The sequence below is a fragment of the Phoca vitulina genome, unplaced genomic scaffold (genome assembly GCF_004348235.1).
Source record: "Phoca vitulina isolate PV1807 unplaced genomic scaffold, GSC_HSeal_1.0 scaffold23, whole genome shotgun sequence".
Lineage (NCBI taxonomy): Eukaryota > Metazoa > Chordata > Mammalia > Carnivora > Phocidae > Phoca > Phoca vitulina.
Genome location: NW_022589726.1, coordinates 28,510,314 through 28,528,727, shown reverse-complemented (window position 1 = coordinate 28,528,727; position 18,414 = coordinate 28,510,314). Strand labels below are relative to the sequence as shown.

The 18,414-nt window shown below is 35.1% G+C and overlaps 1 protein-coding gene across 2 annotated transcripts in view; it reads left to right on the top strand.

Moving 5' to 3' along the window:
* CNTN1 (contactin 1) overlaps nucleotides 1-18,414 on the top strand; it is a 362,269-nt gene that overhangs the window by 321,857 nt on the left and 21,998 nt on the right. For both annotated transcript variants that reach the window (XM_032420205.1, XM_032420204.1), the window contains 3 exons: nucleotides 932-1,118; nucleotides 3,550-3,662; nucleotides 4,461-4,617. In XM_032420205.1, the coding sequence (XP_032276096.1) occupies nucleotides 932-1,118; nucleotides 3,550-3,662; nucleotides 4,461-4,617 (457 nt within the window). The remainder of the gene's footprint in view (nucleotides 1-931; nucleotides 1,119-3,549; nucleotides 3,663-4,460; nucleotides 4,618-18,414) is intronic.

Below are 18,414 nucleotides of genomic sequence, written 5' to 3'. Positions count from 1 at the left end.
TAATGGTTTAATTTGTTTTATTTAAATGAATCACTCAAGATTATATAAATATTAGATATTATTGTCTAGGCACTTTGGTTAATTGTGAAATTAAATTTCCATTACTTTATAGACAGGGAATCTAAATATATAAAATACCAGTATATTTTTAAACAATCCTCTCCTTTTCATTTACACCTTAGATGTACAGATTTCTGACCAATAAAACAGCCTTATTAGAAGGATGAAAATCATAATGCACAACTTTTACTTAAACTTTAAGAGACAAAGAAGACTGTCATTGATACATTGGTTGGTAAAAGTGATCAGTTTTAATCACAACTGGATAACATTTTTTAAGATAAATTTATTTTAAGGATAAATAAGTTCCTCAACTAATTATTAGGTATAATTTTTTCTTTGATATCTGGCCTCAATATAGGTTCAAAGGAAATGATTTTGCATGCATACTTCTGAAATGAGCTCGCAGAAAGTTATTACACTGGCGTGGTTAGGCCACATAATGACTGTTTCTGTCAAAAAAGTTTATTCCTGTCAAACTGTTTTATCAATGACTCATAACAAATTTGACATCATATAAACAGAAATAAAACAGGAAATAAAGGATAAAAATTATTGTGGAAATACTTCCAAACAGAGACCAGTGTTGTATTTTGAAGGTAAATTGTATGCAGTTTTTTGTTTTTTTTTTCTCATGTTAGTGTGAGACTATTTCAGGCCATGAGGTGAGCCTTTGATTTGTCTTTGACATCTTTAATAGATCTACGTTCTGTGCCTTGCCATATTCTGACTAACAGAAGTGTAAGTAGCACTAAGACTTGAATATATGACACTCAGGCTACATCACTGGTGTCAGAACCAATTGAAAAGGATTTTCACAATTGAAATGTCTGAATCATGAAAGAATCTCACTCAGTTTGAATGTTTGCAGATTCGGTACTGGGCTGCCCATGACAAAGAAGCAGCTGCACACAGAGTTCAAGTCACCAGCCAAGAGTACTCAGCCAGGCTAGAGAACCTTCTGCCCGATACCCAGTACTTTGTGGAAGTCAGGGCCTGCAATAGTGCAGGGTGTGGGCCTCCCAGTGACATGATTGAGACCTTCACCAAGAAAGCACGTGAGTTTCAACATCTACATTTTAGACTTGTCAAGAAATAACGATTCAATCCTGATACAGTTACATTTGAGAGAAATTTACTACCTAGTAGTCTTAGTACATTCAGTTTTCAATTTTATCCTTGACAATCACCCAAGATTAAAAAAAAAAAGTTGTTAGTTATTGTATATGATGAAAAAAATGTGGACCATGCCTTCACACATTTAATGTTTTACTATAGAAATAAAATTATAGAACCTCTCTTTGTAAAGGCTACCCCCCAAAATTTTGTATCATTAGATAATTAATTTGTCTTCTCTGTTTTTATTTTTAACATTGTTTTTAATAGGACTGCATCAGTAACATGAGAAAATTAAAATTCTGCTTATTTTCTATGCTTTTATTTATAAGCCTTTGTCAGTGCACAGTGCAAATGCAAGCTAAATGTTGTAGCAGTCTGTTTGCTCTCTTATTACTGTATGTTCTCACTGTTTATATAACAAGACTGCCTACCCTGCTTATATCTTCCAGGCATTCTTGCCTCTCTGGCTTCACTTTGATATCTCCTTCTTGAACCCATGTTCAAGAAGAGAATTTATATTTGAGGCTCTAGGGAGTTTTGCAAGGATTTAAAGACATGAGTACTATTAGGGTTTGACAATTTATGAAATCACTTGGCGAAAAGGTAACTGAACACGGGGTAAAGTGGCAGACTTTGATGTCGGATATGGGTTTCAGATCTGTTTTTGCCACTTACTAAATGTGTGAAGAAAGACAAATTACCTCACACCTTTAAACCTGTTTTCTAATTTGTAAAAGGAGCATTCGTTTCTTTGTTCTTTTTTTCCATTTATTCATTCATCCAAAGTATACTATGTGCCCATCACTGTTCTAGTGGTTGAGGATACAGAAGGGATCAAGCCAGATCCAGAGCCTCTTGTCATAGGATTTACAACCCAATGGAAGGACTTGGGGGAAAAAAAAAAAAAAACCTGACAAATAAGTATGTATGATAATATCAGATGACAGGGCAATAAAATGAATAAACAGATGATAAAATTGAAAGTGACTTGGGTGGAGTTAAACCCCAATTGAGTGGTCAGGAAAAGCCTCTCTGAGAAGATGTCATTTAAGTCAGATATCTGAGTATATGAGTCATAAGAAGGACCCACGTGATGTGACGATTGGCAGGAAGGGGATTATTTCAGGTAGGGAAAGTAACTAGTGTAAAGCCTTAAGGTGGGAATAGTTTGGTATGCCTTAAGTGTAGAAAGGCCAGGGGGGCCAGGGTGTAGGCTGGAGGTGAGAAGGAGGAAGTGTGCTGGGATTGAAATATGAAGGGTCTCATAGTTGTAGGTCATGTTAGGAGTTAAGAGTTTTTCTAAGTTTCATAAGTGCCATTGGAAGATTTTAAGGCAGAGAGTGATATCTAATTCATATATTTTTTACATCATCCTGGCTTCTGGATGGACAATGGGTGGTGTTGGAGTAAGAGTAAAAATAAAAGAGCCAATGGGGGACAATTTTACGTAGTGGTCGGAATTAAGTGATAATGGATATAGAGAGAAGTGGAAAATTTTCTGTGGAAAGATTTGACATCTTGGTGCTGGTTTAGATGTCGGCTTAGATGGAATGGAAGACTGAGTACTGGATTTTTGATTCAGAAACTGGGAGTCCAATTGTGCCATTTGCCAAAAATGGGAAAGACCCACAGAGAGGAAGATTTGGGAGTACATGGCAAATGTTCCATCTTGATTACAGTTGAGAAGACTTTTAGACATTCAAGTAAAGAGAGGCAATTGGACACATTCTTCTAGAGGTCAAGAGAAAGATTAGCCCTGAGATAAAATTGTGAATTATTAAAGCCATGGGCTCAGATGCAAGATTTAGGGAAAATTCATAAATAGAGGAGAGAAGAGTACTCAGGATCAAGTCCTAGGTCATGTCAACATCTAGAAATTAGGCACAGGACATGGAGCCAGGACAGGATGGGTAATGAGAAGGAGCAGCCGGAGAGGTAGGAGGAAACCCAGATGTTAAAAGAACATGAATTTAAGAAAAGAACGAGATTCAGAAAGCGATTAGAAGGTCAACTCTGTGGAATGCTGCAAAAGTATTAAATCTGAAAGAATAAAATGTGACATTAGATTTGGCCAACTGGAGGTGATTGATGACCTTGAAAACAGCAGTTACAAAAGGCTGGTGGGAAAAGAAACCTAAGTAAAGAATAATGACAAGAGAATAAAAGATAGTTATATTACCTGCCTCACAGGGCCATGGGTACATTAATGAACCCAAGGATATAAAGTGCATAGTCTAGTGTATGGCGTGCAGTAAGCACTCAACAAAATTAGCTCTTGTTGTCACATCATTATCATCACTGACTTGAGGCAGTTTGCAGAACTGAAGTTGGAGATGGTGGCTGTCACTTGCATATTATTACTTTCCACAGCTCCAAGCCAGCCGCCAAGGATCATCAGTTCCGTAAGGTCTGGTTCACGCTACATAATCACCTGGGATCATGTGGTCGCACTATCAAATGAATCGACAGTGACAGGATATAAGGTATGTAAAAGATTACTGGATTATTCCCCACATGGGCTTTATTCTTACAAAGAGTGACTGATGTTTGGACTTGATTGAGGTTTGTTGTACCAAAGCCCATTCAGCTTTCCTACTCTAGCTATACAGCAGAATCAAATGACATGGTACCATGTTAAATTCTGAAATGTGCAAAGATCTTGAGTGAATTCTACAAAAATGCTATGTCAACTGAACAAGATAGGTAGAATAACTGCTTTAAGGAATAGAGTTGTTAAAATAATCAGTGCATAAAGAGGAGAAAGAATCCATTTTTGTTTGGCAGTGATTAAGATAGTGTTGCCTAATGCACAGCAGACTGATGTATTGAGTTACCTTCCATAAATGAACATAAAAAGGAAAAAAGATTATTTCCATATATTCTCTGTATCACACATCTTTTATTGGATACCAAATTTTAGGAATAATGTGAAAAAATTAAATTGTGAGGCAATGTTTTAAGATGACTTCAATATGTTGAAAGAGCCCTCATTTTATACCTATTCTGTAAGAAAAAAAAAACCCCACATTTTTCCCTCTCTTTATTTTAGGACATTTAAAAAAAAAAAGATGCTTAAGGAACTTCCCCTTGGATCACCCTAAAAAATAGGTGAAATCAACTTTTGTGAATTAAAAATGAGTTTTCCAGCTAGTGTTACACATAGTTCCTAAAATTTTTTTATTACTAATAAAAGTCTAAAGCATTTTTATTATGGCTTTAGTGTTTTGGCATTGGCTCATTAGTCCACTTTATTAAATATACATCTTTTGGCACTTTTTCAGGTACTCTATAGACCTGATGGCCAGCATGATGGCAAGCTGTATTCAACTCATAAACACTCCATAGAAGTCCCAATCCCCAGGGATGGAGAGTATGTTGTAGAGGTTCGTGCACACAGTGATGGAGGAGATGGAGTAGTGTCTCAAGTCAAAATTTCAGGTAAGCCAGTCATTTGAGACACATTTACATTAAGTACTTGTAAGTTTTTAGACCATATAGATTCTCAAGAGTAAAGGTAGGATTGATATGCACACCAATGTCAATGTTTTCCTAGGTAAATTTGAAATGTCAAGGATGTCCTGAAACTTGGTATTTCTTCCGTTATAAATCACAAAAGTAACTTTTAAACATACCTCATGCTTTTTGATTATTATCTGGATGACAAAGCATAATTAAAATACCACAGTGCAGGTATGGTAATAGCATTGCATGGTAACAGATGGTCGCTACACTTATGGTGAGCATAGCATAACATACATACTTGTTGAATCACCATGTAGTATACTTGTAACATTGTGTGTCAACTATACTTCAGTTAAAAAAATACCATAATGGGGCACCTGGGTGGCTCAGTTGGTTAAGTGACTGCCTTCGGCTCAGGTCATGATCCTGGAGTCCCTGGATCGAGTCCCACATCAGGCTCCCTGCTCGGCAGGGAGTCTGCTTCTCCCTCTGACCCTCCCCCCTCTCATGTGCTCTCTCTCATTCTCTCTCTCTCAAATAAATAAATGAAATCTTTAAAAAAAATACCATAATGCATTATAGTTTTACATAACACTAGACCATTAGATAATAATATCCAAACTTCTCTTATAACAAAAGGAAATTCACTGGACTACTGTTAATACTCTCTTAACTCCTTTTTCTTTGTTCTACACATATTAATATAGTAATAAAATAGAAAGACAGTAGATGGTAGCTCCTTCCTTTACCATCTCTCTCTGTGCCTCAGCATATGTGTTCTTTTTCTGCAAACTCTATTTCTCACAACACTGGCTAATCCAAAATAAATACTTGAGCCAGTGACCTCCTCTCTTTTTGGGATTTGTAGAACTCTATTATTTAAATGTTGATACTTTTTTCTCACCCTGCATGATATAGTCTAATTATAATGAATTAAAATTGATGTTAATTTGAGAGTTTTATGAGACTCTGAAATTCTACGAGATGCTGAATTAAAGAGAAGAATAACTGATTTAGAAAACAATGCTGATTTATAGCTAAATAGATGAATATGTTAGATATTTAACTAATAATCAATTCTTGAATGCTAAAATTTTTAGTCTGATCCTAACTGAACAAAGAAACTGTAGAATTAACACTAGGAAATGTCAAATATTTGGTGAATAGTACCATTCTAGAATTTTCTTATTTAAGTTTGGATTTATTTACAAATTGTTTAAATAGGTTTTCTCATAAATTTAATTTACATTGAATTTTTTTTTTGTTTAGACATTATTATAATGTCTCTTTAGAAATTTTGGGAATTACCAAAATTTGAAAGGAAAAAAAATCAGTCATATTCCAAATAGTCTAAATTAGCTACAATTAATGTTCAGTGGAATTTACTTCTAGTTCTCTTATACACATATGTAATTTTATAGTTTTGTTTCTATTAAATGTATCATGTTATATCCCACTTTTATGAATCGTGTTACATGAACAGTCCCCATGTCATTCAAAATTTTGTAAATTTCACTTAAAATTATACATAATATTCTCTCAAACAAATGTACAAAATTTATCTACCCATTTCAGTTTTCACTATAATAAAATGCTACTTTGAATACATTTTTTATAAATTAATCTTCCCACTGCACTACTCGGATGTTAGTCTCTTCTTTTTTAGCCATTACTAATTTGATAGGAGAAAATGGCATCTTTTTGTTTTTAAAACACTTTCTACATTCTGAACTTTGATAACACACACTTTCCGTAGTTTCACACTTAACTCAGGCTGTTCCACTAAAGGAAATGAGAGGGAAATGTGGACATTATTTCAAGGGTGGTGAGGTGCAAACTAACCCAGTAATTTGCTTTTGAAAACTGACCTTCCCTGTCAAGAAGTCTGTCATAGCCCACCGTTGCTCTCTTCATTTCCTTACTCTTCATTTATCATCCCTAATGTGGAGCTGAACCCAGTTTCATGGGTTTAGACTACAGAAGTTTGTAGCTGGAGATGCTGAAGTAGTGACGGGAGCATCAGCATAGGTATAACTAGCGACGTGCCAGTTAATGTGAAACAACAAGCTCTCCTGGGGTAGGGGGAGCCCTGGTTTCATTTGCCAATTTCTGTGGTGTAAATATTTCCATCATGTCTGATTTCAAACTTCCCACATGACATCACTCAGTGGGGAGCCAAGAAGAGACGCTGAGTAACACACCATTAATGCAGTAATGTTGTGTTATAGGCATAACCTTAAGAGTATTGATAACATTAAAATGCAGTAAAATAATTAGGAAGTGATGAGTTTTGAGAATTTACTCCCTTTGTTTTAAACTTTCTCATTAATTAAGAATTTTATGTAATTTCAATTTTAATAACAGTGATTTTTAACAACTTGTTCATAAATTTCCTAAAAAAATTAGCAGTTGGCTGTTGGGAGGTGGTAGGGACCACTCGCAGCACACCATGATTACCCTCTGACAGCCCAGTGTGCCCACGTACAGAAGGCACAGAGTATGCTTTTTTTTTTAGAAAACTCAAATATATTCAGAATAGTTCCCCTTTTTTGCCAACTAATGGACAACGTTCTTATTAAGGCAGAATTTCTATTATTTATTTCTTATTCTAACTATGACTGTACAAAGAAACTATACAATTAACATTAGGAAATGTCAGATGTTTGGTGGATAATACCATTCTAAAATTTTCTTAACTTAGGTTGATTTGCAAATTGTTTAAATTATTTGTAATGAGAGAAACATGTAAATGCAAACAGAAATTTTAGGCTTTCTTATAAATTTAAAAGACTTAATACTTTCCCTAGTTTCTATTTTCATGACTAAAATATGTAGTCAGGAAGAAAGTACATTGCTAGATTTTAATGTTAATAATAGCATCTGCTGTTCATTTATTCACTCATTTATTTATTCATTCAATAAATATACATTAAATGCCTAAATTTCCACATCCGTCCTATTCCACATCACTATTATCCCTTGCTGGCCCTACTGTGATTCTAACGATTCTCTTGACTTCTGGTTTTGGCCTCTATTCACTATGCAGCAACCAAAGGGATCTTCTTATACATAAATCAAATCATGCAATTCTCTGCTTAGAAAGACATCCCATAGGATAAAATCTAATTTCCTTACCATGGCCTATAGTGCTCTATAATAATCTGGCCAAACTCTCTTATCTCAATTAAGTGATTTCATCTTTGTTCCACTGATCTTCTTTCTCTTCTTGAACGTGCACCAATGTTATCCTGACCTTGAACCATTTGTACTTGTTCTTGCTGCTACCTAGATTTCTCTGAATCTTGGCATGGCAGGTTCCTTCTTGTCATTTTTCTTTCTGCTCTGATGTTAACTACTCAGAGAAGATTTGTATGAACAGCAATTTAAGAAAGCCCCCTATTCTATGTCACTCTTTTATTCATAATATTTATAACTATTCAAAATTATCTTACTTATTAATTTATACTGCTTATTGTCTATCTCCATCCTTACTTGAACATAAGCTCCATGGGAACAAGCTCTTGTCTGACTTCTTTAACCTTTGAATCCCCAGTTCCTAGGGGACATATTTGGCACCTAACAGTGTTTTAACAAATAATTGTTAAATGAATTTATGATTTCTGCATAGAATAAAATTTAGTTATAAGAACAGTTTGGGTAACTTAAATTACAGTTCATTTGTCTAGAATGTTGATATACTTCCCCATTAAGCACATGGTTTGTGTTATGCCATGTGCTAATCCACAATTTGATTCTTACAAAGCTTAAGACTTCATATGAGAGATAGTCTAGAAAATTATTAGACATGGTAGCTTGCTTCTCCACTCCTCTCTGACCTGAACACTGTTACTGCTGTCTTAATACATCATTCCCTATCAGATATTTACAGCTCACATCTAGGCAAATATAACACCACAAATGATTCATCAGAAATAATACTATCCCTAAGAAATTCCATATTGTCTTTTAAGAATCTTTTGTTTTCATTTATCAGTGTGAGCTAAATTAAGAAAGTGCAAATAGCTACAAAATATTTTGAATATCAATTTTAATAAGCTAGTTTGCCTTATTACATATTCACTATAAATTTTAGAATTTAGATTATCAAGCATCTGTGATCATAACTAAATACCGCAAGAAGCATACAATTCATTATTTGTATGAATGTGTATATTTTGAGCTTTTATTTTTCTTTCTAGTTTTAAACAGACAACAGATATCTTGGTCAAATCAAGAAAGACTTTTAAGGGCATTTTAGAGGCCAGACTTCTTCCTAAGGGCAAGTCATAATCATTTGAAAACTTTAAGGTGGTAGGAGTAACATGATCAGATCTTTGCACTTGAAAAATCACTTTGGTGATTGTGGAAAATATATATAGTAGGGAAGAAAGATGTAAGGAGATGAATTACAGGGTTATTATTATAGAATGATTAAAAGATGTTGATGGTCTGGACTGGACTGGAAAGAGGGCAGTGGTGAAGTCTAGGGTGGGTTCTAAAAGAACAAGGCATCTTTGCCATTTGATTTAAAGTTGCTATATACTCATTGTTTTGATTTTGTAGCTTCTAATAAATCTGTAATTTATTCTGATGTTACCATAGATGATGTAATCTCATCATTTAACCTACTACTTTTGGTAACTCCACATTATTAAGTTAGACTATCTAACCAAAGCCACTGATTTAAACACTGATGAAAAACACATTTTATGTTTTCACTTTGTCCTCTTCTTCCCAGTAGCAGGAGAGGAAGGGCTAGGAAGCCATTCTCTAGGTGCAACCTTCAGATGTTAACTCCATTACTCACAGGTTCCCTTCTCTAGTACCTAAGTAAGTAGTACAGTATAAAAGGACTAAGAGGATAGTTGGGATGTTTAGATTTAATCCATACATTATGAAATCAAAATGCTATATTGACATCATCACGTTTGCAGATACTTCTGTAAACATTTCAAAAACCGAAGTTATTTTGAACATCTAATCTTGTACACTAACCCATTCGTATAAGTCCATCATCATAACTTTAAAAACATATATTTGTGATTATGGCACAATCAAATATTATTATTTAGGAAATGCTATCTCTCCAACTATTTTGAAGTAATCAAATAGTTTGTTTTCCTTTGCTATGTTCTGTGTGGGATCAATTTGAGAGTTCAAGTGGACAAATTCAGCCTATGTATTTCTAGGCTGACAAACAGCTTACATTTAAAATTACCTCTAGGAGCACTTGGGGTGGCTCAATCGGTTAAATATCCAACTCTTGATTTCGGCTCAGGTCATGATCTCAGGGTTGTAAGATCGAGCTCCACGTTGGGCTCTCCTTTGGGCAGGGAGCCTGCTGAAGATTCTCTCTCTCTCTCTGCTCCTCCCCACCCTCTCTGTCTCCCTTTCTAAAATAATAAAAATAATAAAATAAAATTAATTCTAAAATAAAATTAATTCAGATTTCATTAACTTTGAACTTAAAATCTTTTCCAACATTACAGCTGTACTTAACACTTCTAGTTTTGTAACAAGCATGGAAATAGAGGAGAAATTATCTGAACAAAATAATATTTTGTGCATCTCTGAATTTGACTTAAAGATAACACCTCTGCATCTAAACTAACTTGGGCTTTCCTAGATCTTCTCCAAGGTTTCTTTTAGCTACTAGGAAATTAACACAACAATCCCAACATATTATTTTCTTCATCTATTTAGACTTAGAAATAATTAGGTTGGGAAACTCCTCAGTGGAATACATTACACTCATACAGGGATAAGTGATGCAACCTGATTGAAGATCATTTTTGGTGTAGTGTAGACAATACAGTGGGGTGGAACAAAGGGGAGTTGGTAAGAAGAGAGCAAGTCTGACAGCCCATCAGAATAGGCAGTTTCCCTTCCAGAAAGAATCAATTTATGGGATAACTTAAGTTTTTTACTGCTCTAAGATGCAAAGTAAATTACCAGACGTTTTCCAGGACTAATGACTAAAGAATGGATAGGGAGACATTTTATACACTTCCGAGAGGAAAATGTACATTTTAGAATGTTTCTTATATGAATTATCAAAATATGTAAGATTTAGTAATAAAAAGATTGGAAAAGCAAAATAATAAAGTTGCTGGAGAAAAATGTCTAGATCATCTTGTTTGACTCCTTTCCAAGGGTTGGACTTCCCCGCGAGACATTCACGGCTTATGTTCTCTCAGCCTCAGTTTAAACACTATCTGTGATGGGGAGCGAATTCACCATTGTACTAGTCAATATATTATGGATCTCTGATCAATTCTGTAGTGTTTGAACTAGTTTCTGATAAAATCTAGCTCATAGGATCAACCGATAGCTTTCTCTAAAGTTCTTCCTTTTCTCTCCTCTTTCAGTGAAAGATGATTATCTTTCAGGAAAGATGAAACGTATCTGGATAGTTTAATCAAGTATTGAATTAGGTTCTTAAAAGAGAAAACAAAACCTTTTGTAGGAGTTGTTAGAGTGAATGTCTGCTGGCTTTGAGAAAAACAAGAAATTGCAGTTGAAAGGAACCCCTGCTGGTGGTCCATCTGCCTGCAGCATCCAAGTGGGGGAACCACAGGGGAAGCCCTGAGGGCACTGGCAGCCCCAGTACCTCAGACACCCTAGAGGCCCAGAGCCCTGCCCCTCACTGCAAGAACAGCAGTGCCTTCTGTGTTTCCATGCCCTTCCAGTTCCCCACCCTGACTCTCGGGCAAGAGCATCTAGGAAGTGTAGATTTCACCCTTTTACCTCAGAGACAGACAGAATTCGAACAGAGAAAGCACAAGAAATGCTGCTGAAATTCCCAGAAGAAACGCAGCACACTCTCTCCAAAAATAAGTATGTTTACATGATAATATCAAAACTAACAAGAAAACCCCAGCCAAACCTGGATTTTTGGAAATGTTAAAAGAAGTTAAAGAAAATAAGTAAAATGGCTCTTCGCTTCTGAATTGATTTCATGATATAGAAATTCATATTATTAGAAACACCATTAAAATTATAGGACAAGAAAACCTGTAATTATTGAAGCTATATCACAAAAATATCTAAAAGGGGATTTACCCAAGATACAGAAAATAATGATTAATACCACTTGATCACCAATAATCACAGATAACAATGTGGCTACTACATTTAGTTACTCTCCACATTTTCTTTTTCAGGGTTATGACAAGATCATAATGTATATAAAACCTTTTATTCAGAATTTCCAATTTTTTTAGAAAAGTTTCCTAGAAGTAAAATTACTGGATTAGAAGGCAGAACCTTGCAAAGACTTGGCAAATATTTGATAATTGCCAAATTGCTATCCAAACAGCAATGCCCATATTTTATCATTAAAGAATTTTTACTAGCATTTTAGTATTCAGAAATTCTTTTTAATTAAGCAAAAACACTCTCTCAAAATTTTTATTATTTTTAATTACTCTTGAGATGAGTATATTAATATATTTAATAGCTACTTATATATTCATTTCTTGGAAGTCTGTTGATGTTCTTTTCTCTGTTTAATGTTAATAATTTTCCTTAACATTTTATGATCAATTTATAAAGCAAGGTTATTAACATTTCCATGCCATATTTGTAGCAAATATTTTTTCAAGCTTGCATTTCAGTGTTATTGATGCTAGATAAATATGGTTCATTTTTATGCAAAATAATGAATTCTCATTATAAAACACTTCAAATATTTATTGCACGTGAACAAGCCATAGAATAATAGATACAATTTAAGTCCGCTTATGAAGTCCAAAAGCAGAAAATATTGAGGCAGTGTTTAAAGAGGTATATATATGACATGTAAAACTTCCCAAAAAGGAGAATGATTAACACAAAATTTGGTACAGTATTGCCTTGTGAGAGGGCAGAGGGCAATCAGAAAGAGGCTGATAGGGTGGTGACAATGTTATGTCTTTGATTGGCTGCTAAGTATGCAGGTGTTCTGTTGTAGTAGTTGTTGTTAAATTATAGTTTTTAAAATACTAATTTACATAACTTATTTCAAAGTTGTAAAAGTTAAAAGAGTGTTGAAGAAGTGGAGGAGTAAGAAAGTTTACTGAAGTTGTCATTTTACAGGTGTGTATTAGCTTGCTAGGGCTACCATAATGAAGTACCACAGACTGGGTGGTTTAAACGATAGAATTTACTCTCACTGTTCTGGAGGTTAGAGTCTGAGATCAAGATGTCAGTAGGGTTGGCTTCTTCTGAGGCCCTTTTCCTTGGATAATAGATGGCTGTCTTCTCCCTATCTTCATGTAGTCTTCCCTCTGGGTGTGTTTGTGTCCTGATTTTTCTTCTTATAAGTACACCAGTCATATTGGATTAGAGCTGACCCTAATGACCTTATTTTAACTTAATTACCTCTTTAATGACTATCTCTAAATACAGTCACATTCTGAGGTACTGGGGGTTAGGGCTTCCACATGGGATTTTGAAGGGACAAAATTCAGCCCATAACAAAGTTATTGGTAATTTCGAGAGAAAAACTTCCATAAAAGAGTGTGGGTGGAGGTCTTATTTCTCTAAGCCAACCTCACAGAGCTTGCATTCTAAAGAGAGGAGGCAAGATCAATCAATATATAACAACAGATAGTGATAATATCTGAAGAAGAAAGTAAAGCAGAGGGAGGTGGGTAAGTAGTGATGGAAGACAGCGAGGGCTGTGTTTTCAATATGAGTGGAAGGAATGGCTTACTCTGATGGGATAACACTGGAAAAGAGAATCAAATGAAGTGAGTGAATGGTCCATGCAGTTATCTGGAGGACAAGTACTCCTATTAGAACAATACAAAACCCTATTCTAGGAATATGTTCGGATTCTTAAGGAACAGCAAGGAGACCAATGTTATTGGGGTTGAGCAAGGCAGGGGGAGAGTGGACAAAATTAAGGTAGAAAAGTAGATGGAACCTGAATCATCACAAGGTTTACAGGTCCTGCTTAAAGAATTTGGATTTTACTTAAATATGATGAGAAGCTATTGAAGCATTTTAAGATGGGAAATGGCATGATCAGATTTATATTTTACAAGTCTTATTTTATCTGTTCATTGGAAGGAAGTAGAAATCTCATGAATGGTGGGGGAAAAAAATCTCTGTGAATTTTTAGAAACAGGGAGAGCAATTAGAAGCCAAAAGGTGATAGTCCAAGCAGGAGATGAAGTCAGCTTTGACAGGTATGGTCACAGTAGAAGTGAGAAATATAGTCAGGATTTATTTGGAACAAGACCCAACAATATTTTCTGATGATTTGATAAGGGATGTGAAAGAGGACTTGGCATAATTCAAAGAATTTACATTAACGAACAGAATCATCTACTGAAATGGCCAACAGAATAATCTACTTTAACAGAATCATCTGCTAAAAATAGATGATCAGGGAAAATAAGAAGGAGTTCAAATTTTGACGTGCCAGTTCATGCTATGTCCATTAGTCATCCAGGTGGAGATAGATTTAAAAAAAAAAAGAAGAGTCATCATCTAGCAAAACTGAGAAAACAGCTGAGGTCAGATTACAAATTTGTCAGAGAACCAAGTGGCATAATTATGTAACTATCTGCAATTCATACCAGCCTGCATAGAGAGATAGCAGATGGTTGTTGACGTTGCCCAAAGTTGGCAGCTTGTGTGGTTAATATAGGAGATCAAGGGAAACAAGGATTCATTACTTCTAGTTACAGAATAATTTAAATAGCTGAGTGGAGAGTTTGTATCTATTAAAATGTTTTCAGCTGTCAGTAACAAACCCTCAACTCAAAATTGCTTAAGAAATAGGTGGTCTTTAGGCCTTAGTGAAATCAGCATCTCAAAAATTTCCTCCCAACCCCCTGCATCTCCACATGAGATGTCTCAGAATCAAGTTCATTTAAGGCTCGTCCTCTCTGTGGTTATAATATGGCTACAGCAGAACTAGGAATTATTGCATGCAGACCTTATAATGTCCAAGGAAGAAGGGGTCTGTCTCCATTCAAGCTCCATCTTAAAATGAAGGACCTTTACCAGAGACTCTCAGAAAATCTTTTCCATATTGTCTAGAATTGGGTTTGTTAAACTAGTAAAATGCCATTTGCTCAAAGTGATCAAGATTTATCTCAGGTCTGGGGATGGTAAAACTTTCTTTGGGGAGTGAACATCTGAGCAAAAACTGGAGAGTGTATTGGCAAGGAAATAGAAAAAGATTTCTATTTAATATCAAAAGTTAAGTAACAAGGTGAATAATAAGGTAAATAAATAAAATAAATAAATGAGGATATAGGAAAATGAAGAAGAGGAAAGTAGGTCAAAGAACAGCTTCATAAAAGTACAGTAGAGGCATGAAAAGTTACAGGAAAGATACAAAGTTAGCTTCAAGAGCAGACAATTTAAGCAGGATTGTTTTTATTGAAGTAATAAGGAATGGTAATCAATGTGAATTTTGAGATTAAGGCAAGGATTAATAATGTTGAACAAATTACCAAGGATTATATCAAATTGAGAGAACTATGATCCAAAGTCAGTAAACACAGGTTTATCATTAAACATATATATCTAGCACTACTGTTAAAGAATATTTAAATGGATAAATAGAAATGTTTAAGGAACAGTTTAAGTAATTACTATCATGGGAAAATTGTAAGTGTTTTTGCTTTGTTTTGTATTTTAGATTAGATACTCTACAATACCCAAAACTATGAGACAACCCCTTTCCCTCAAAGGCTGCATTTAGTGGTGTTTCCTAAATTTAGAAAGTTATACTAGGAGGGTAGAATCTGGAAAGAGTATTGCTAAAGGAAGCTAGCATGAAAAGGGACTCCTATATAAAGTAACTGCTGTAGAAGAGTTGAAAATTAAAGGAATTTATCATTTTTTTCCTTCAAATTTTTATTTAAATTCTAGTTAGTTAATGTACAGTTCAATCTTGGCTTCAGGAGTAGAATTCAGTGATTCATCACTTACATACAATACCCAGTGCTCATCATAACAAGTGCCCTCCTGGGACACCTGGGTGGCTCAGTCGTTAAGCGTCTGCCTTCAGCTCAGGTCATGATCCCAGGGTCCTGAGATCGAGTCCTGAGATTGAGCACTGGGATCAATCCCTGCATAGGGTTCCCTGCTCAGTGGGAAGCCTGCTCCTCCCTCTCCTATTCCCCCTGCTTGTGTTCCCTCTCTCGCTGTCTCTCTCTCTGTCGAATAAATAAGTAAAATCTTAAAAAAAAAAAAAAAAAAGAATAAGTGCCCTCTTAATACCCATCACCCATCTAGCCCATCCCCGCCCCCCACCAGACTCAACAATAGAGAACAAACTGGGGGTTGGTGGAGGGAGGAATTTATCATTTTTGAAATGTAATTACACAGAAGAAGTTTCAGAAAATGAACTGATGGTCCTAAGAGAGATACCTTCATTCAAAGATAAGCTTTATTTTTCTGAATTTTAGATATGAACAAAATTCCAGTTTTACTAAATAGTAATCTATTTTTTCATCTTGTTTGCATAATTCTAAGCTTTGTGGAATATAGTTATAAAGTTTCAACAAATTTTATAATGGGTCATAATATTTTGCATCAATAAATTGGTAATGAGAAAATGAATAATCTTGTGCAATGGCATATCTTATATGTATAACTAATTATTAGTAAGCTCAATACATTAGTGGCATAAAAAGTACATTAAGATATCTATTCTCTACACACAAATGGAGTAGAAATACTCTATAATCCTAAGGAAGGAATATTAGGACAGATGTACCTCCCCTCAAATCATGGGATATTGCTTTATATTTTCTCCTTAAATAAAAGCAACAAATAAGTGAATTAAAATAATTATATTATCTTTAGTGATATACACATCAGCCATCAAAACACCATTTCAAAATTAATTTTCCTTTGGACCATTATAGGCTATGTTGAAATTTGTAACCTTCTCAGGAAAATATAAAGATAATTGTTTGTGCTGAGAAAGAGAGTTGAATTTTAAGTTTTTGCTCTGGAGGCTTGATATTTGCCCACAGTAACAGAAATATTAAAACTTTTAGAAAAGAAAGTGAGTTTGCCATTGTTAAAACTAAATCCCTGGGAATCTCTCACAAATAGAACTGGAAACCTTTAATGCTATAAGAAGGAATATAAAACACTTAAACTGGAAAGTGATATATCAACATATTAAAATGGTCCATTTGATACTACCTTAGGGACCAGCTTTAGTGATTTATGAAAGGAATGTTTACATCTCAAAGTACTTCCCAAAGTTAGGTAAGGCTAGAAGCAGGCCCCTCAGTAGATTATTCACAGTATGAGAGCAAGGCAGTGAAACAAAAGACATTCCAGAGGCACTTTTTACAGTCACCTTCTGCAAAATGAGCCAGACCAAGAGGAAATAAATCATTTAGAACATGTTCCAAAAGTATGAATTTCTCCAGCTAGTTGTCTTTCTTCGATAACCTACCAGTCCAGGCCTATATAATTGACTCTCAGCTCTAAAGCAAATCACCAGCCTTAGTCAGCAGGCCATAAGAAGCAGGAAGAGTGTTACAGAGGACTAGCTTGGAGACCCTTAGCCCATAGGCAATGCTTCAAAGTCCAGACGTGCCCGAAAGTTGTGAATTCTTTGGATATCAACATCTGTGTAGATAGATGATCCTTCTAATGCCCTGGCCTCTTAATTCTTCTTTCTTGATGATCTTGTCACCTGTTCATGATCACAGCCCAGACAGAATTCACAGACTTGAGTGTGAATTAGAATCTGAGTGCTCCCTGAAACTTGAATGAGAAAAAATAAATGGTAATTTTCACTAATTTTTAAATCAAATTCATTATCCCTTCAAATATGAATTGAAGCAATAAATCACTATCACCAATAACATCCACAGATATTCTCATATAATATTTCAGCTGTTACACTATCACTTCTTCAAAAATATGATATTAGACTTGATCTTAGTTCTTGTTTTCAGTGTGCTTATAAGGGGCCTGGGTGGCTCACTGTATTAAGCGTCTGCCTTCAGCTCAGGTCATCTCAGGGTCCTGGGATCGAGCTCCACATCAGGCTCTCCGCTCAGCAGAGTCTGCTTTTCCCTCTGCCTCTCCCTCTGTGTGCTCTCTCTCCCTCTTAAATAAATAAATAAATAATAATAAAAATTAATGTGCTAATAAATACACTAATGTGTTAATAAATATAATAAACATATATTTGCTTCCTTGATATTTTTATAAATGTATTTCAATATACTTGGTTTTCCTTTAATTCTATGTATTATATTTTATGTATGTGAAAGCATTATTTGCAGCATTCTCAAGAGATTTACAGTCTGCCAAAGTGTTTATGACACACAAAGAGGCCTAGAATCCTTACAATTCTTGATATGACTAATAACTGCAAAAAAAAAATAAAAATTTAATTTTAAGCATTTATTTTCTGACCACTAACTCTTATTTTTCTAGTTTATTCCTTCAGATCTCCTCCCAACTCCACCATTTCTTTCACCATCTCCCACCCGGACCTCCCATTCAACCTATTGCTTGTTTATCACTCATTCCACTCATGTCCAAAGTTCCCTCAGATTCCTAATTAAAACCACTTCCTTATCTATACTTAGCCTTTTTCTCCCTCTATGCTCCTCACATGGCCAAATCCAAACTCGGATTAAATACAGATTTCTGTTGTACTATGTGCATGAATACAAGCAGAACTCTATGTGCTCTTGCCAAGACCTCTCTGTGCATCCCCATCCCCAACATTTACCGTCTCCCCAACTATTTGCCCGGAGACCCTCAGGTCTAATCATGCCCATAGGTCACATT